Below are 20,182 nucleotides of genomic sequence, written 5' to 3' on the forward strand. Positions count from 1 at the left end.
TTCCCGTAACTGCCCCATTACCTCTGGTGTTTCCGAAGGATCGTTCCTTAGCCCTCTCATCTACTTACTGCCGCTCGGCGATATCATCCCAAGACATAGGCCTAGAAATTCAGTATAGCCACTTTTGGGGCGCTAAAGTCGGGAGGCCGCTAAAGTTTGCGCCCGGCGCAAAGTCGCGCCCCCTTCGCCGATATTCAGTCGCATCGCCCCAAGAGGTTGCTGCTGCGCTAAAACAGGCGATGCACAACTATCTTTAGGCGCTAAGCCGGCGGTGCTGAGCGATATCCCCGAGGCCGGGCGCAGCGCCGGTGCGGCGAGTTCTTGATTGACGGCAGACACTCTGGCGCCGGTCAGCTCTTAAAGGGGGAGGGTGGATTTGTTTGCCTGCCACGCCCTGCACACTGCAGCCCTCAACCTAGGCCTGACCACTTCAGCTTCACCTGCACAACGCCCAGGGCTATGGAGAAGGCCAGGGAGAGAGCGCAGCGCTTCAGCGACGGTGACCTGAGGCTGCTGGTTGGCGCAGTGGAGCGCAGGCGCCATGTTCTGTTCCCAGAAGGTGGCAAGAGGCCGCTGCCCAGCGCCTACCGGAAAGCCTGGAGGGAGGTCTCCAACAGGGTGTCTTCCAACAGCGTGGTTGCCAGGACTCCTGTGCAATGCCGGAAGAAGTTCAACGACCTCACTTGGGTTGTCAGGGTGAGTACCCTTTCCAGTGTCCTCCTCATCCTTGCATGTGCACCTCACTTTATGGGCAAAGGGACCTGAAAGCCCTAATGGCCAGCCCTCATCCAGCAGCTATGGGACTGGCATGAAAATCACTTGCACATTCAGCACTTTACACACTGTACAAGCTCTTCGACCATGGGAGGCAGTGCAGACAAGATCAGGGCTACACACTGTACAAGCTATTCGACCATGGGAGGCAGTGCAGACAAGATCAGGGCTTCACACTGTACTTAGAGGCCGTCCTTTCTCTTGCAGGCCAAGGTGGCGCACAACCGGCGCAACCGAACTGAGACCGGGGGAGGCCGTCCTGACCTCAAAGAGCTCTCCGACCTCGACCAGCGTGTGGAGCGCATTATGGCAGGCCGGCTGATTGGCCCTGTCGCCAGTGGAGATGCCGACCCTGTTCTGGGCACCAATGGTAAGGGCATCACCTTTTGGACCTCTCCCGTTCCACTTGCGCATGAGATCAGCATCCTTTGCCACTGTCCGACCAATGCGGTGAATGGCAGCACTCATGCCTCCCTCGCTGCCGCCCTGTCCTCACTCTAAAGCTACTCTTGTGCCTTCCTGCTTTCAGATGGTGAATCGCCAGGTGAGGAGGCGGGCCCTCAAGCTGCCACTGTCAGCACTTCGGAATACGAGGAGGAGCAAGAGGAAGCCGGCCCATCAGTGCCACCCTCAGCTGCGCCAGCCCATGGCGATGTAGGGGACACGTCTTCCCTGGAGGGGAGCCGGGGGGAAGGGTCGGAGGAGAGTGAAACTCCGGGGCCCAGCGGCCTGCAGCAACGCGGGAGGGGTGGGGAAGCTCGGCGGACTTCTCCCCAGAGGGTGAGTGCGGCCTCCAGTCCTGCGACGGTGAGCGCAGAGGAGGTGCGCCTCCTAGAGGAAATGGCCGTCCAGGCTGAGCGCAGGCACACTGAGCTCATGGCTGCAGTGACAAGGATGCCTGACTCCATAGAGTCTCTGTCAAGGAGTGTGCAGAAATTCGGAGCAGCACAGGCCAGGAGTCTGCAACAATTCAGTGCAGCACAGGCCAGGAGTCTGGAACAATTCAGTGCAGCACAGGCCAGGAGTCTGCAGGGCTTCGCGGCAGCACAGTCGGCTTCTAGCCAAGTGCTCAGTCGTGCCATCCATTCACTGGCTGGTGTCATGCGGACACAGACCAGGGCTACACGGGCACTAACTGCTGCCACCCTCGCTGGATCAGCCAGGCATCGCCAGGGCACTCGCCGCGCAGCAGCAGCCCAGCAGTCTGTTCTTCAGCTGTTTGCTGTGCATGCTGCAGTGCTGGCCCGTGCGAGTGCCAATGTCTCAGGCGACCAGCGAGCACCTGCGATCTGCCAGGTTGCCACCATTCCTGCAGCCGACACTGCCACTCCGCCATTGCAGCTGCCACGAGCCGCTGGACAGACTGCTGCTGCCCAGCCAGAGTTGGAGCAGTCAGCAGCCGGCCACTCCAAGGCCAGAGCTGGTGCAGGCCGACCCCCAAGGGCATCTGCCGTCTTGCCATCTGCCCCTCAGCAGCCTTCCCCCAGCCTTGCTACAGCCACTGGGCTCCCATTGAGGAGGAGCTGCAGGGCGGGCAGGGGCCAGGCAAGGATGCGCAAGGCATCGCCCTCGCAGGGAAAAAAGTAGAGGTATGCACAAATGCCTGGTGCTTGTTGTAAGGCCGAGACTGGTGCAGTTGTGTTTGTGTAAGGCCGAGACTGGTGTCTTTCTTTTTGTAAGGCCGAGACTGGTAGTTATGTGTTTTTGGAGGGGGCTTCTCCACATGAGGATGTAATGTGGGAAGGACAGAGGTTTGCAATAAATTATTGTTGTTAAATTGCATTGTGCATGGTTTATTTGTTAAGTCCTGGTTGCCCTGCTCGGCTGAGGCATTGTGGAGCGGCTACATTCATCTGCTGACATTGGCACAAGCCATTCCCTGAGAGGGGGCCTAGAACCGACGTTCAATAAGCCGGCGACGGGCGGCCCTTGCACTTTCTGCCTCCCTCCTGTGCTGGTCCTCCTCCTCCTCCTGAGGTGGTCCTCCAATCTCTGGTGGCAGTGCCTGAGTCCTGCGGATAGCCAGGTTGTGCAGCATGCAGCAAACGACCACGAAATGGGAGACTCGCTCCGGCGAATACTGTAGGGCTCCACCGGAGTGATCCAGACAGCGGAACCGTTGCTTCAGGACGCCGATTGTTTGTTCGATGATGTTCCTGGTCGCTTGATGGCTCTCGTTGTATCCCTCTTCAGCAGGGGTGCTGGGCGCACGGAGCGGGGTTATCAGCCAGGTACACAAAGGATAGCCTTTGTCCCCGATAAGCTATCCTCGTGGGTGAGGCAGTGCCTGGAACATGTCTGCCACAGAAGTCTGTCGCAGGATGAAGGCATCGTGGCTGCTGCCTGGAAAGTGGGCATTGACAGCTAGGATGAGCTGCCTGTGGTCACACACCAGCTGGACGTTGAGCGAATGGTAGCCCTTCCGGTTGCGGTAATCCTCGGCATTCTCCAGAGGTGCCCGCAAAGCCACATGCGTGCAGTCAATGGCGCCCTGCACCATGGGGAAGCCCGCGAATGCTGCAAAGCCCATTGCACGCTGTTGCTGCTTGGCAAGGGCCATGGAGAAGGAGATGAACTGACGTCTCCTTTTGAAAAGGGCATTGGTCACCTGGCGGATGCAGCAATGCACGGCGAACTGGGAGATGTTGGCAATGTCCCCAGTAGCGGATTGGAAGGAGCCGGTGGCATAGAAGTTGAGCCACCGTCACCTTCACTTCCACCGACAGAGACGTCCTGCTCCTCAGCTGTGGCTGCAGATCACCGCCAAGCAGCTGGCAGATCTCTGTGACCACGTCCCTTCTGAATCGCAGCCTCCGAACACACTGCTCGTCAGACATGTTGAGATAGGAGAACTGCTGGCGGTATACCCTGGGTGGGTAAGGCCTCCTTTCCCGACGCCTGTTGCCCCCTCTCCGTCTAGCCAGGGCTGCCACTCTCTCACAGCGTCTGTGAGCCCTTTGGATGTAATTGAGAAAGCCAGCGTTGACACCCATTGCAGCCCCCATAATATGCTGGCAAACAATGAGATGTCAATGAAGGCAAAGACTAGTGGAAAGCTGTGGCCTGAAGCCAGAAGTACCTGTTCGAGTGTTGGGCCAAAGCAGAAAGCTATCTACCTTGGTCTCTCTCCAAAGATCCGTTTCTCAAGAAGGAGTGCTGCGAAATGGCAGCCTTTTATAGTGCAGGAGCAGTGCCCTTTAATTTGCGCCCCCCGCGCCCCGCATCGGCTGAGCACCGTTCCACTCTTAACAGTCGCTAGGGGCGCCAGGCGCACAATGGGGCGTCGCCACTGAAGTTCCGGTTGGGGGCGCACAAAGGGCGTTGCACGAGGAAATGACGTCATGATCTGCGCGCGCAGCTGAGCGTGCGCAAAGACTTTGCGCCGCCGCTAAATCTCTAGTGAAGTTGGGGCGAGGCGCAGATCGTGCTGCGCCCGGGCGTTAGCCGCCTAGCGTCCGACATCTACTCCTCCTAAGGCGCTAACGGCTGGCGCAACCAACTGAATTTCTAGGCCATATGGTCAGCTTTCACATGTATGATGACAAGACTCAGCTCTACCTCCCCACCACCTCTCAACCCCTCCACAGGCTCTGTGCTGTCAGAGTGTTTGTCTGACATACAGTTTTGGACAACCCACAATTTCCTCCAGTTAAACATTGGGAAGACGGAAGCCATCATCTTCAACCCTGGCTCAAACACCATACTCTTACCATGGATTCCATTTAACACCCAGTCACTGTCTCAACTTGTTTGCAACCTCAGACATAAGAACATAAGAAGTAGGAGCAGGAGTAGGCCATACGGCCCCTCGGGCCTTCTCCGCCATTCAATAGGATCATGGCTGATCCGAACCTAGACTCACGTCCACTTCCCTGCCCGCTCCCCGTAACCCCTAATTCCCTTATCTGCGAGGAAACTGTCTATCTCCGTTTTAAATTTATTTAATGTCGCAGCTTCCACAGCTCTCTGAGGTAGCAAATTCCATAGATTTACTACCCTCTGAGTGAAGAAGTTTCTCCTCATCTCAGTTTTGAAAGGGCATCCTCACCGCATCCACCCGATCAAGCCCCCTCACAATCTTATATGTTTCGATAAGATCGCCTCTCATTCTTCTGAATTCCAATGAGTAGAGGCCCAACCTACTCAACCTTTCCTCATAAGTCAACCCCCTCATCTCCGGAATCAACCGAGTGAACCTCCTCTGAACTGCCTCGAGAGCAAGTATATCCTTTCTTAAATATGGAAACCAAAACTGTACGCAGTATTCCAGGTGTGACCTCACCAGTACCCTGTATAACTGCAGCAAGACTTCCCTGCTTTTATACTCCAACCCCCTTGCAATAAAAGCCAAGATTCCATTGGCCTTCCTGATCACCTGCTGTACCTGCATACTAACCTTCTGTGTTTCATGCACCAGGACCCCCAGATCCCTTTGTACTGTAGCACTTTGCAGTTTCTTTCCATTTAGATAATAACTTGCTCTTTGATTTTACTCTATTCAATCTTGAGCTGAACTTCCAACCTCTGTCACAAAGTGTAGCTAATTCTGCCTCCGTAATATTGCCCACCTCTGCCCTGCCTCAACCCACCTGCTGCTGAAACTCTCATCCATGCCTTTGCCACCTCAGATTTGATTATTCCAATGCTGTCCTGGCCAGCCTCCCATCCTCTATGCTCTGTAAACTTCAGCTCATCCAAAGCTCTGCTGCCCATTTCTTGCCCCGCTCACTGTCACCACTGTCCTCGCTAACCTGCATTGACTCCTGGACGACCAACATTTCAAATTTAAAATGCTAATTTTTGTGTTAAAATCCCATCACGGCCTTGCCACTCCCTATCTGTTATCTCCTAGAATCACAGAATGATACATCACAGAAGGAGGCCATTCAACCCATTTGAAAGAGCTATGCAGTTAATTCCACTCCCCTGCTCTTGCCCCACAGCCCTGCAAATGTTTCCCCTTCAAGCATTTGTCCAATTCCCGTTTGAAAGTTATTATTTAACTGCTTCCACACCCTTTCAGGCAGTGCATTCCAGATCATAACTTGATGTATAATTTATTTTTTCTCATTTCGCCTCTGGTTCTTTTGTCAATCACCTTAAATCTTTGTCCTCTGGTTACCGACCCTTCTGCCACCGGAAACAGTTTCTCCTTATTTACTCTATCAAAACCCTTCATAATTTTGAACACCTCTAACAAATCTCCTCTTAACCTTCTCTGCTCTAAAGAGAACAACCCCAGTTTCTCTAGTCTTTCCACATAACCTTCATCCCTGGTACCATTCCAACCAGTAATTTATAACGGTTTAGCTTAACTTTCTTGTTTTTGTACGCTATACCTCTATTTAAAAGTCAAGGATCCCATATGCCAATTTAACAGCCTGCTCAACTTGTCCTGCTACCTTCAAAGATTTGTGTACGTACACCCCCAGTGGCACCCACTGTACTGCGCCTGTCTTGTAATGCTGATTTGTGTTTTATATTAGACAGTTGCTACGTGATTTGCTGGATATATTTTTTTAAATGGGGTGTCCAAGCTGCGGCCCATGGACGACATGCAGTCCCCGAGCCCTGGCAATGCAGCCCTGGAAGCCCAAGCAACTCGGTCCTATTGTGCTTTTATTTCTTATTCACTAATTTGAACCGTTTGAATTTTGGAGGTCCGGGAGTTCCTGGCACTGTTGCCTCATTGGTGGATAAATCTCCAATAAGAACACCAAAATCAGTTGTTGTCAGCAACCTGAGATATGTGCAAATTAATGGGAACGTGAATTTAAACTTTGAGTCTGAAATTGCTTGCCATTTCAACAGACTTTGCTGTAACTCTGACAGCAGTTTAGCAAAATAGCCACAAAATCCATCGGGACCTGAAAGCGCAGGATCCAGAATAATGTTGGCGTTTCCGCTGGTGTTGTTTGGAGTGGAGCCTCTGCCAGCCCAAACAAGGACACCGACTCCGCCCTAAACAAGGACACCGACTCCGCCCTAAACAAGGACACCGACTCCGCCCTAAACAAGGACACCGACTCCGCCCTAAACAAGGACACCGACTCCGCCCCAAACAAGGACACCGACTCCGCCCCAAACAAGGACACCGACTCCGCCCCAAACAAGGACACCGACTCCGCCCCAAACAAGGACACCGACTCCGCCCCAAACAAGGACACCGACTCCGCCCCAAACAAGGACACCGACTCCGCCCCAAACAAGGACACCGACTCCGCCCCAAACAAGGACACCGAGTCCGCCCCAAACAAGGACGCCGACTCCGCCCCAAACAAGGACACCGACTCCGCCCCAAACAAGGACACCGACTCCGCCCCAAACAAGGACACCGACTCCGCCCCAAACAAGGACACCGAGTCCGCCCCAAACAAGGACGCCGACTCCGCCCCAAACAAGGACGCCGACTCCGCCCCAAACAAGGGACACCGAGTCCGCCCCAAACAAGGGACACCGAGTCCGCCCCAAACAAGGGACACCGAGTCCGCCCCAAACAAGGGACACCGAGTCCGCCCCAAACAAGGGACACCGAGTCCGCCCCAAACAAGGGACACCGAGTCCGCCCCAAACAAGGGACACCGAGTCCGCCCCAAACAAGGGACACCGAGTCCGCCCCAAACAAGGGACACCGACTCCGCCCCAGACAGGGACACCGACTCCGCCCCAGACAGGGACACCGACTCCGCCCCAGACAGGGACACCGACTCCGCCCCAGACAGGGACACCGACTCCGCCCCAGACAGGGACACCGACTCCGCCCCAGACAGGGACACCGACTCCGCCCCAGACAGGGACACCGACTCCGCCCCAGACAGGGACACCGACTCCGCCCCAGACAGGGACACCGACTCCGCCCCAGACAGGGTCACCGACTCCGCCCCAGACACGGGCACCGACTCCGCCCCAGACAGGGACACCGACTCCGCCCCAGACACGGGCACCGACTCCGCCCCAGACACGGGCACCGACTCCGCCCCAGACACGGGCACCGACTCCGCCCCAGACACGGGCACCGACTCCGCCCCAAACAGTGACACCGACTCCGCCCCAAACAGGGGCACCGACTGCGCCCCAAACAGAGGCACCGACTCCGCCCCAAACAGGGACACCGACTCCGCCCCAAACAGGGACACCGACTCCGCCCCAAACAGGGACATCGACTCCGCCCCAAACAGGGACACCGACTCCGCCCCAAACAGGAACACCGAGTCCGCCGTAAACAGGGACACCGACTCCGCCCTAAACAGTGACACCGCCTCCGCCCCAAACAGTGACACCGACTCCGCCCCAAACAGGGGCACCGACTGCGCCCCAAACAGAGGCACCGACTCCGCCCCAAACAGGGACACCGACTCCGCCCCAAACAGGGACACCGACTCCGCCCCAAACAGGGACATCGACTCCGCCCCAAACAGGGACACCGACTCCGCCCCAAACAGGAACACCGAGTCCGCCGTAAACAGGGACACCGACTCCGCCCCAAACAGGGACACCGACTCCACCCCAAACAAGGACACCGACTCCGCCCCAAACAAGGGCACCGACTCCGCCCCAAACAAGGGCACCGACTCCGCCCCAAACAAGGACACCGACTCCGCCCCAAACAAGGACACTGACTCCTGACTCTGAGGCAAGAGTGCTATTTCTATGCCAAGCTAACACTAAGCTTTGCTTGTAGTGCTCTGGTGAATAATGGGGTAGGCAACTGTCTTTGTGGCTAAGGTAGAGTGGGATATCCAACCCCAGTTTGGGACATGACTATCGTGAAATTAAGATGTCTATAAAATATAAAGCTACTCTTGCTATTGACATTTTCAGCTGCAAGTGCATATAGGTGCATTGCAGGGTCCTGGCTGTGCTTTAAAAATATATGCTTAAATTGAGAATGTACTAATTAAGCTCCCTCGTATAACCATCGTTATTGGCACAAGATTCACAAATCCCTCTTTATAACTGATTCAAACCTACATTGATGTATCAATGTCTAACACTACTAAAGTCCTTCCTACTTTTTGTCACTGCTGGCAGTCTTGCTGACTCCCCCTGCTGCTCTGCTGATGGGAATAGCAGCTTTGTAATCTGCCTCCTGAATTAAATCTTTCTGGTTTAGAGTTGGGGGAAAGTGGTCTTTTTTTAAACTTTTTAAAGTTTGATCCGAAGTTCTGGCTGAGGGTTCGGCTTGGGGTTTGGGTTCGGCTGAATTTATTTCACAATGCAATTTTACTTTGTTGGAAGGAAGTGTTTATTTTGAGGCAAGGTGCTCTGTACTAGATGGATTTGCCATGGAGAATGGAATCTGTTACGGGGACCAATATGTTTAAGATATTGGCCTTACTGCTACCCTCCAAACTTTATTGATTATGCTGTTGCTGCTATCTAGGTCAAAGGTTGAAGGATGGAGTCCAAGTTTTGAATGGGGTCAACCATTACAGGAGCAGGGCCAAAGGTACTGAAAGAAATCAAATTCCACTTTGAACATTGGTTCCAGAGTTGAATAACAAAGCAAAGGTGGGCCTGCAACCAGGTGGTAGGAAAAAGGCCTAGGAAGCAGAGCAAGAAGAGCTGAGAGAGGAGGGAGCAGAGTAATTGGAGTTGAGAGAGTGGGGATGTGATGAATGAGTGCAGGAGAGTGGAAACCAAATTGAGTGGAGCAAGATTAGGTACTGCTGGAAAAAAAGTTATAGTATCATTGGTGGCAGACCCGAGGGAATCTATAAACTGAAAGCCACTGATTTCCTCTGTTTGCATAGCCTGCTGTTACCAACATTCGTTCAGAGCCCTGTCAAACATGAAACAATCAAATTAATCATGTGTTTAACAACAAACAATACAATTGCTACAAAATCAAACTAACAACAGTTATGCGACTACTATTGCCCTATGAAATTGCATAAAAGTGCCACTAACATTTGAAAAGTTGCATGATCACCACTGACCAATGCCCTTCCTAGAAAATGGCACTGATAGTTTTTCAATTTGTTCTCTGGATGTGGGTGACACTGGGAAAGCTGCATCTATTACTTATCTTTAGTTCCCCTGAGAAGGTGTTGGGCGTTCTGTTACAGTGATTGTTTTTATAGCTGAGTGGCTTGCTATGGTAGTCAATCACATAATGTGGGACTGACACCATTAGTGAATCAGTGGGTTTTAACAATAATGTTTTTGTGGTAATTTTTCTCGTGCCAGCCTGGAAATTACCAGATGTATTGAATTCAGTTTCACAACTTGACAAAGTGAGATTTGAACTCACAACTGCTGGTTTGTCTTGTTCGGTACCATAATCACTACACTGCTGAACCCTATCATTTTCATAGGCCAATGAAATTGCTCAGAAGATCCCAATTTGTTTTATTATTATAGATTGATGTAGCAAACTCTCAGAACAGTATAACTGGTTCATGACATTTATGTGGTCACTGGCAAAAAAATACACAAACCATGAAGGGAATACAGGACTAAATCTAGGCATACAGTAAACAACTGATCAGCAACTGAGAATGCTGCCTTCAGGTCTTGCACACAATTTCATGATACTGTATAAAACAATGATAACATTTGAGTTTGTGAACTATTATAAAAGACTAAGATGAAAAAAACATGAAGATTATCTTTAATCAATGACCTTTAAAATAATGTGTCCATGCTTTTTGGTTTCAGAAATAAAAGGGACGTCCCTTGAGGTCAGAGTATCCAGCTTATCAACAGGATTAAATAAAGATTCGCCAGGTCTTCTGATGGCTCAATAGGTAAATGCGCAGGAAGGTTGCAGGTTAGACTCCTGGCCTGTGCTGAGTTAGCTGATCAGTAGGGACACCTATTATTGGGATCAGAAGGAGAAAAAATAGCCAGGGTTTCTGTAAATGATGAATATCCAGGTATTCCTGCTGGAAAGTTGATACCAGGTGAGAATGTCAGAATTGGCTGCAATACCCCTTGCTGTCAAATAACTTTCCAACACTCATTGACTGCTGGCAAGAAAGTAACTGTAGCCCAGCATGAGTCAACCCTTTCAGGAGGGGAAAGGAGGATTCATATTTATCATTACTGCATAATTTTCTCATGGGTAGGAGATCACGTGCTCAGATCACCAGGATTAGGTGCCTACCATGACTAGGGATGCAGAGTGTGGCAAGCTGTTATTGCTAAAGCTCTACACCTCCAAATGGTTGAAGCATTGTTCAATGGAATAAGGTGTGCATCCATAGAGTGGTCAGAAGAACGGTGCCAATGCACTCATGGTTAGTTGTGCTGCTCACCAGGCTGGTTGGGAGGAGTTTCTGGTATTTGCTCTTTGCTTAGTGAGGGCTCAGATCTGCGTTTGTCCATTGTCTAATGACCAAGTAGTGACCATTCTCACTATTTAAGAATAGTAGTGAGAACAGTCACTTCTTCGTCAAGTTGACTAAAATGGCATGGCTGTCGATGGAAGATCGGAAAGTTTTCCCTTCTCTTTGTGGCTCTTCTGCCCCTTTAAAACCTCGGCTGATTCTTCTGCTGCTGCTGGTATTTTCTATCGTCGGTAACAGCAGGTCTCCTCTTATTCGTTTTGTGGGATGTGGGCGTCGCTGGCAATGCCAGCATTTATTGCCCATCCCTAGTTGCCCTTGAGAAGGTGGTGGTGAGCCAGCTTCTTGAACCGCTGCAGTCCGTGTGGTGAAGATACTCCCACAGTGCTGTTAGGGAGGGAGTTCCAGGATTTTGACCCAGCGACGATGAAGGATCGTCGATATACTTCTAAGTCAGGATGGTGTGTGACTTGGAGGGGAACTTGGAGGTGGTGGTGTTCCCATGTGTCTGCTGCCCTTGTCCTTCTAGGTGGTAGAGGTCGCGGGTTTGGGAGGTGCTGCCGAAGAAGCCTTGGCGAGTTGCTGCAATGCATCTTGTAGATGGTACACACTGCAGCCACGGTACGCCGGTGGTGGAGGGAGTGAATGTTTAAGGTGATGGATGGGGTGCCAATCAAGCGGGCTGCTTTGTCCTGGATGGTGTCGAGTTTCTTGAGTCTTGTTGGAGCTGCACTCATCCAGGCAAGTGGAGAGTATTCCATCACACTCCTTACTTGTGCCTTGTAGATGGTGGAAAGGCTTTGGGGAGTCAGGAGGTGAGACACTTGCCGCAGAATACCTAGTCTCTGACCTGCTTTTGTTGCAAATGTTTTTCCTGCTCTTGCCCATCTTAATTTTCTGGGCTTCTTGTTGCCTCTGCTGTCTCTCTGTTTGCTTCATGATTTGATTTTGTCCATCAGGCTTACTCTTGAGCTGTTGCTGAGGAAAGTATATACAAGAAGTTAGCGTTTCAAATAGTAACAAAAGATAAGCCATTTCCTGGGACAAAATAACCATAAATCTAAAGGACACTAGTACAAGATTCACAACCCTCAATCAAGGGCAGAGATTAGAAAAACTTCCCACCACCCCCTCCCTGCCCTCCCTCTCAAGAATAGTGAACTTGTGGAGCAAACTCTAAGAAAATATAGAGGATTTGGGGATCAACTGGCACATTTAAACAGAAGTTCATGATACAATAATCATGCACAGGCTCTGGATGGAGTGGGCTTGATGGGCTAAATGGCCTTTTCTTGGTCTGGTTTATCTTATAGGGTGGATTTTCCTGTCCTTGCCCGCTCCAGTGCAAGGAGCAGCGCAACGTAGGATTGCCGGGACAACATGGCCCAGGGGGCATCCTGCACAGACCCACCCCTGAGCAGGGCCTATATGGGAAAAAGGTGAAGGAGAGCAAGGCACAGTACCTTGGGCCTCAGAACCATCACAATATAGCACTACCATTGGCAATCTCACTCAAAGGCCGGAATTTTGTGGGGTCCGTGCGGATGCGATCGGAGGCGGGTCAGGTGGGAAATTTGCAATATCTTGGAGCGGGTCGGGAACCTGCCATCATCCCGCCCCCCATGTGCCTTTCCCTCAGGTGCGTTTGTCAGCGTGGCAGCTACCCAAACGGCAGAGGCGGGCAAGCTAATTTAAATCATTATCAGGTAATTGTTAGACCCTTGCAAGTCTTTTTAAACCTACCTTTCAAATTTCCCTGGATCAGCACGGGAATCACGCGGCTCGGGAACCACGTCTGTCAACCTGAGGTGAAAGTTGAGTGGCCATTGATCCAGCTGATTAGTGCACAGCATGGAAAGTACAATAAAAACTCCCACCTCACAGCTGATCACTTTCCTTAGGCAGAAGCTGTTGCTGACTACATTGCCAGCACAGATTTAACTTTCTAGAGGCTGCAAGTGTTTCCAGCAAAGTCGCCATCCAGTGTCGCCTCATTGTTAGAACCTATCACATCATTGACAGATTGCTTCTGTCATCTCTACTTGTCCTACCATCTATTCCATTAGAATGGGTGCTGTTTATACTGTCTCACCCTGGTCCTCAGAATCAGAGCACGATGAGCCCCAACACCAACAACACCACCAACTTTCTCATCAACCACGTGATGCTGCACAGGACAGAGGGCATCAGCACTGTGCCACAGGCGGTACCCCCAACACAGGATATATAGGCAGAGGATGAGTTTCCTCAACATGACTGAGCAGCAGTGCCAAAGGAGGCTCAGGCTATCACTCCAGGTCATTGCAGTCATTTGCACATTGCGAGAGCAAGACCTGCAGCCCAGAGGAGCGGGTGGACATGCCTTACCAGTGACTGTCAAAGTCACCAGCGCCCTCAACTTCTTCGCCTCAGGTTCTTTCCAGGGATCTGCAACAGACATTTGCCGAAACTTGCAGTCGGCCGCCCAAAGATGCATCACCCAGGTCACTGATGCCCTGCTTGACAAGTCAACCAATTATTTCACCTTTGCCACTGATGAAGTCAGTGTTACTGAGCGGGCGCTCGGCTTTGCTGCGCTGGCTGGGTTCCCACGGGTGCAGGGCATCATCGACTGCACACATGTGGCCATCAGGGCACCCCATCATAACCCAAGAGTGTTTGTCAACCGCAAGGGCTTCCACTCCCTCAATGTGCAACTGGTCTGCAACCATAGGAAGCTCATCATGCATGTGTGCGGCAAATTCCCTGGCAGCTGCCATGACTCTTTCATCCTGCACCAGTCCACCCTCCCTCAGCTCTTCGCTCCTCGAAACAGACTTTCCGGCTGGCTGCTTGGAGATAAGAGCTATACACTGAAGATGTGGCTCATGACACCCTTGAGGAGACCAAGTACTGAAGCCCAGGAGAGATACAATGATTGCCACATAGAGCAGACAATAGACATGCTGAAAATGAACTTCAGGTGCCTTGACAGATCTGGAGGAGCCCTTCAGTACACACCAGCCAGGGTCTCTAGAATCGTTGAGGTCTGCAGCGCCCTGCACAACATAGCGCAGCAGCAAGGATTAGCACTGCATGAGCAGCAAGGCACTAAGCGCACAACCTCTTCAGAGGAGGAGAAGGAGGAGTGTCAGCTGGAAGGTGAGGAGGAGGAGCAGGAGGAACCTGCGGTCCAGATCCCACCAGCACCCAAGCACATTGCTGTCTGGGATGCCAGGGATGGGCTCATCATGGCCAGATTTACTTAACTTTACGCAGTATACCCATATGACTGCCACATGCTTTGCCAGGTTGGCACCACTCCACAGCAACACCATAAAACATCCCTACAATGACCAAGCCATTCCTTTCACACTGACTACCATTGCTGGAGGTAGCATCATGTCTCACCATTCACTTCAACTCACTAAGCCACTTCCAAAGGTTTTGCAAATTTGTCCAAGAAAATGGTGAAACTAAAGATTTTTATTGTTGACATCACACTAACGGAAACTTTATCGAAACATTGAATAAAACATTCAAGTGGCTACCCTTGTGAATCTACTTGTGTGTCATCTTTCTCTTGCGCGTGCTTCTACAAGGTGCTACCCCTATGGCTTCAGCAGAGGTAGAGGCAGCCTGCTCACTTCCCTGCTGCTACTGCTTAGACACTCTTGGCAGACGTCCTCTGGGTATTGGAGCCTGTGACGGCCCCGCCAAAGTCTGCTCCTCCTGCGACTTTGCACAAGCAGTCTCAGCCATCACAGTCCGAAGAGGCATGTGGGCTCTGACTGAGGGGGTGGCAACTGGGGAGAAGTGTGAGCACTTTGAGAGGAGCCCCCACTTCCATGTCCCCTTTCACCATCATTCCCCTCATGAGCCACCCGCACTTTCCTGCTAACAAGGAGCTGGAGAGCACCTTGCTGCACATCAGTGGGGCCATGAGGACCCACATCTACGCTGACATCCCTCCTAGAGAGGCGCTCTATGAGCCATCTATTCTTCATAGATAACCATTTATTCTCCATAGAGACCATGTGCTCCTGTGAGTGGCGCATTAGCTGCTCCATGCAGGTGGCCATCCTTTCCATGGAAGAGCCTACAGTCGCCATTGCCTGCGACACGGTGGTGCTCATGTTGGTGATGGACTCCTCCATTCTCTGGATATTTGCAGACATCGCGCTCGCAAAAACTGTCAAAGCCTCCTGCACTTCTTCCTGCACCTCCAGGATCACCCTCTTTCTGGATGGCCCCTGAGGCTCAGCGTCTGCATGCAGCTGAGCAGAGCTGGGAGCATCCTGCACCCTCTGGCGAGGAGTCTCCACTGCTGTCCCTGTCTCCACGATCTGCTCTTGCTCACTTGTGAGTCACCAGGTGACAAAACTACTCTGTCTCGCGTGGGACTCACCGAGGTGTGCGTATCTGCATTGGTGCTGGGTGCGCTTATGTCTGGTGACGGTGCGCCCCCAGAGGCTGGAGGCTCCTCTGAGGAGTCATCTTTCTCTTCCTCATGGACATTGGGGGTGGGGTGGGGGGCGCTCTCTGATGGACCTGTGGGAGAGTAAAGAGATGAGTTAGATATGTCATATGAAGAATCGGTACAGATACCATTATGCATATGATGACCATTCACTGGCTACTGCCATCAGTCCCCATATGAGTGACTGATGTATGCCATGTAGCTGTATGATATGTAATTCTGTCACCAGGTTGCTGAGATGTCCCCCTCTCTCTGTCTCCCACCTCCAGCTGCTCGGCGACTCCCGAAACTTCTAAGGCAGCCTCTTCTGCTGATGTTAGGGTCACCAGTGATGGCGTTCCACCTCTGGTTCTCTCCCTCTCCCTCTTATTGTGGGCTCGCTTTTCCTGCAAGGAGGGAAAGAAGAGAAAGTTGAGTGAGCGTGATGGAATGAGTGTAAGGAATGGATGGGTTACATCTTTAGAGGGAGACTATGATGGAGTGGGGTGGCAAAGCCTATTGGCCTCCTTGTGTGTTGTTAGTTGGTATGATTTCATTAGGATGAGGGTGAGTGTGAGGGGTGGCTAGTCAGATGGGGGTGTGAGTATGTAGATAGAGAGGGATGGGAGGACATGCAAGGTATGTTGTGTGAGTAAGGATGTGCAGCAGCAGGGTTGGGAAAGCAGAGTGATGGGGACATGATGAGAGTCATAGCAGGATGAAGTTGCGTGTGGCTTTATACTCACCTTTCCTGATCTAATGAGATCATTGAAACATTTCCGGCACTGCACCCAGATCCTTCTCACGACATCCCTGCTGATGACCTCCTCTGCTATTTGGAGCCAGACTCGTTTTGTCTCGTGGGGAGGTCTCTTCCGTCCATTTGAAGGGAAGAGGACCTCCCTGCGTGCTCGAACTCCCTCCACAAGCATATTTAAAAAAAAATAATTTATGGAACGTGGGCGTCACTGGCAAGGCCAGCATTTATTGCCCATCCCTAATTGCCCTTGAGAAGTGGTGGTGAGCTGCCTTCTTGAACTGCTGCAGTCTGTGTGGTGAAGGTACTCCCACAGTGCTGTTAGGTAGGGAGTTCCAGGATTTTGACCCAGCGACAATGAAGGATCGGCGATGTACTTCTAAGTCAGGATGGTGTGTGACTTGGAGGGGATTTTGGAGGTGGTGGTGTTCCCATGCGCCTGCTGCCTTGTCCTTCTAGGTGGTAGAGGTCACGGGTTTGGGAGGTGCTGCTGAAGAAGCCTTGGCGAGTTGCTGCAGTGCATCTTGTAGATGGTACACACTGCAGCCATGGTACGCTGGTGGTGGAGGGAGTGAATGTTTAAGGTGTGCCAAACAAGTGGGCTTGATGATGAGAGATTCGGCGATGGTAATGCCGTTGAATGTCAAGGGGCAGTGGTTAGACTCTCGCTTGTTGGAGATAGTCATTGCCTGGCACTTGTGTGGCGTGAATGTTACCTGCCATTTATCAGCCCAAGCCTGAACGTCTTGTTGCATGCGGGAATGGACTGCTTCATTATTTGAGGAGTTGTGAATGGCGCTGAACACTGTGCAGTCATCAGCGAACATCCCCATTTCTGACCTTATGTTGGAGGGAATGTCATTGATGAAGCAGCTGAAGATGGTTCGGCCTAGGACACTGCCCTGAGGAACTCCTGCAGCGATGTCCTGGGGCTGTGATGATTGACCTTCAACCACTACAACCATCTTCCTTTGTGCTAGCTATGACTCCAGCCAGTGGAACGTTTTCCCCCCCGATTCCCATTGACTTCAGTTTTACTAGGGCTCCTTGATGCCACACTGAGGTCGGGAGCTGAGTGGTCTTGGCAGAACCCAAACTGGGCATCAGTGCCGCTTGATAGCACTGTCGATGACACCTTCCATCACTTTGCTGATGATTGAGAGTAGACTGATGGGGCGATAATTGGCCGGGTTGGATTTTTCCTGCTTTTTATGGACAGGACACACCTGGGCAGTTTTCCACATTGTCGGATAGATGCCAGTGTTGCAGCTGTACTGGAACAGCTTGGCTAGAGGCACGGCTAGTTCTGGAGCACAAGTCTTCAGCTCGACAGCCGGGATGTTGTTGGAGGCCCACAGCCTTTGCTGTATCCAGTGCACTCAGCCATTTCTTGATATCAAGTGGAGTGAATCGAATTGGCTGGAGATTGGCTTTTGTGATGGTGGAGACCTCAGGAGTAGGCCAATATGGATGATCCACTCGGCACTTCTGGCTGAAGATGGTTGCAAATGCTTCAGCCTTGTCTTTTGCACTCACGTGCTGGGCTCCACCTTCATTGAGGATAGGGATATTCATGGAGCCTCCTCCTCCCTTAACTCCAGGCCCACAGCAATGTGGTTGAGTCTGAAATGGCCTAACAGTTGTAACAAACTGCTATGAAAAACAATAATAGGAATGAAACCGGACGGATCACCCGGCATCGACCTTGGCACCGGCTATGGACACGGCAACAGCACACCCAGCCCTGCAAAGTCCTCCTCACCACCATCTAGGGACTTGTGCCAAAATTGGGAGAGCTGTCCCACAAACAGTGCAGTGTTGAGAGCTAAGATGAAGCTTTCCACCTGCAATGTCTGTGCGGCGAGTGGAACTGTTCCCCAACAATTCCATGGTACTCAGCCTCCATTCACAACTCCTTTAGTGATGCAACAGCCCATGCTAACCTATAGCAGGAACTGGACCACATGCAGGCTTGTGCTGACAAGTGGCAGGTAGCATTCGCACCACGTAAGTGCCAGGCAATGACACCGCCAACAAGAAAATGCCCAGTAACCTCCTCCTGAACTTCATTATCTTGGGGTCATCACTGTCCAGACTTAATTGGACCAGCCATCTTAACACTGTGGCTGGAAGAGCAGGGCAGAGGATGAGAGGGGATGGGCATCGTCTGTCAATAGGAAACCAGCTGGTGTTAAAATTCCACAACAAATTTGGAACTCATCCTGAGGAAGCAAATAAATATGAATGGCAGAGAAGATCAGCAACTAAAACTTGTTGGGGAAGAGGAGAAATGTAAAAATTAAAACAAAATGCTTCTGCAAGCTAACACTGAGCTTACTCATACCTGAGCAGAATCAGTATTTCCAGGTCTTGATTGGTTCACAGGTGTCCCTCTGGCAATGTAATCAACCTTCAGCGACTGATCAACCGTGTTAAAGATGTCTCTTTGGTTCACAAGCCCGGAGGAGCAAACATTGGGGAAGTAGTTGGTTATCGGTGATGTTGGCTGAAGAGTACCTGAGAAGGAAAAGGTGAAACAATTAGGTTTTTCATACATGGGTGACAGATTTTAGGCTTGAAAATCCGGTCTTCGGGGAGGGCAAATCCCAATGTAGTTTTGATTGGGGCGGGCTGGGTATGGTTGTAATTTGGAAACAATATTATTTTTTGAACTTACATCTCAGGCTCCCCTCCTTGGAGTGGCACAACGCCTCTGAGTTTCTGACAGAAAAACGGGCTGGGTGCTTCTGTTGTGGCTCGACAGGTGTGGCCCACTCACCTCAAATATTTAAATGGCCCTGTCCCTGAGATCTGGGATGGAGTCCAAGTGGTAGATGGAAGTCCTGCTCCACCGGACTTCCAACACCCTGGATGGGTTCGCAGAATTTTTAGGCCTAGAAATTCAGTTGGGCCCCGTTTGGGGCGCCAAGCTCGCCTGGGCGCCGGAATTACCGCTGCGAGCGGAGCCACTAGCGCCATCCCGATATTCAGTTTCAGCACCCCAAACGGAAGCGGGCCGCTACTCGAGGCTCCCCGCGTCCCGCTTGGGGCGCTGAAACTGATTATTGCAGCGCAACGTGCCGCAGCGCCACATGCTGCGGCACGGCACGCTGCGGTACTGCAGGCCTTCCTCCCACTGTTAAGGGGGAGGTGCCTGCAACAGCGCGATCCCCGCTCGCAAGTGCCGGCAAATGAGCCCGGCACCAAGGAGAAGTGCCGGGCTCTCGGGAAACAGCCGGCAATGCCGCGGGGGGGGGGGGTTTAGGAGGCCGGGGACGGAGGTGCTGGCAGGTGGCCGCCGAAAAAGCGGCCGCCCCGCACCTCCACCTTAACTAGCGCCACTACCGCCACAGGTAGGTCCTGTGAACCGGTCGCGATTTGCGACCGGCGTTAAAGAGGCGGGCGCAACCAAATATGGTGATCGGGGCGGGAGCGGGGCGCTGCGCACACCGATGACGTCATCGGTGGCGGCGCAGCGCTACAGGCTAACGCCGCCATTTGCGCCCCACTAAATATCGCGGGAGGTGTGGCCAGTGGCGCAAAAGCCACTGAGTGCCCTCTTTGGGCGCTAACTGGTGGCGCAGCCCACTGAATTTCTAGGCCTTAGTCTTTTGTGTTTGTTTTTTTGTCATTGATTTGTGCCTACAAAATCTGAGAAGGCCACAATTGCTCAAAATCATGGGGTCAATTTTCCTATATCGCGTACATCAGGTGGGGAATCCGTTCCACCCGCCCGTGACATCAGCAGGAGGCCTGATCCACTTTCATAGTCGGGCCTTGTTATAATATTCAGAACAAGCTGCCAGTTCTAATCGTGTTCACTGTAGGTTGGGAGGGTGGGAAATCCGATGGGGATGCTCAGTAGTGGAGGTAGGTAGGTTTGGCTAACTGGGGTGTGGGGTGGCGGGGGGGGAGGAGGTTGAA

At 52.0% G+C, this 20,182-nt stretch overlaps 1 protein-coding gene across 2 annotated transcripts in view; it reads right to left on the minus strand.

Moving 5' to 3' along the window:
• Positions 1 to 10,108: 10,108 nt before the first annotated feature.
• LOC147106145 (uncharacterized) overlaps positions 10,109 to 20,182 on the minus strand; it is a 43,125-nt gene continuing 33,051 nt past the window's right edge. For both annotated transcript variants that reach the window (XM_086008972.1, XM_086008973.1), the window contains 2 exons: positions 18,603 to 18,775; positions 10,109 to 12,041 (listed from right to left, as the gene is read on the minus strand). In XM_086008972.1, the coding sequence (XP_085865098.1) occupies positions 11,589 to 12,041; positions 18,603 to 18,775 (626 nt within the window). In that variant the 3' untranslated portion in view covers positions 10,109 to 11,588. The remainder of the gene's footprint in view (positions 12,042 to 18,602; positions 18,776 to 20,182) is intronic.

The sequence above is a fragment of the Somniosus microcephalus genome, chromosome 16, assembly GCF_052327205.1.
Source record: "Somniosus microcephalus isolate GS21.2 chromosome 16, FLI_Smic_1.0, whole genome shotgun sequence".
NCBI lineage: Eukaryota > Metazoa > Chordata > Chondrichthyes > Squaliformes > Somniosidae > Somniosus > Somniosus microcephalus.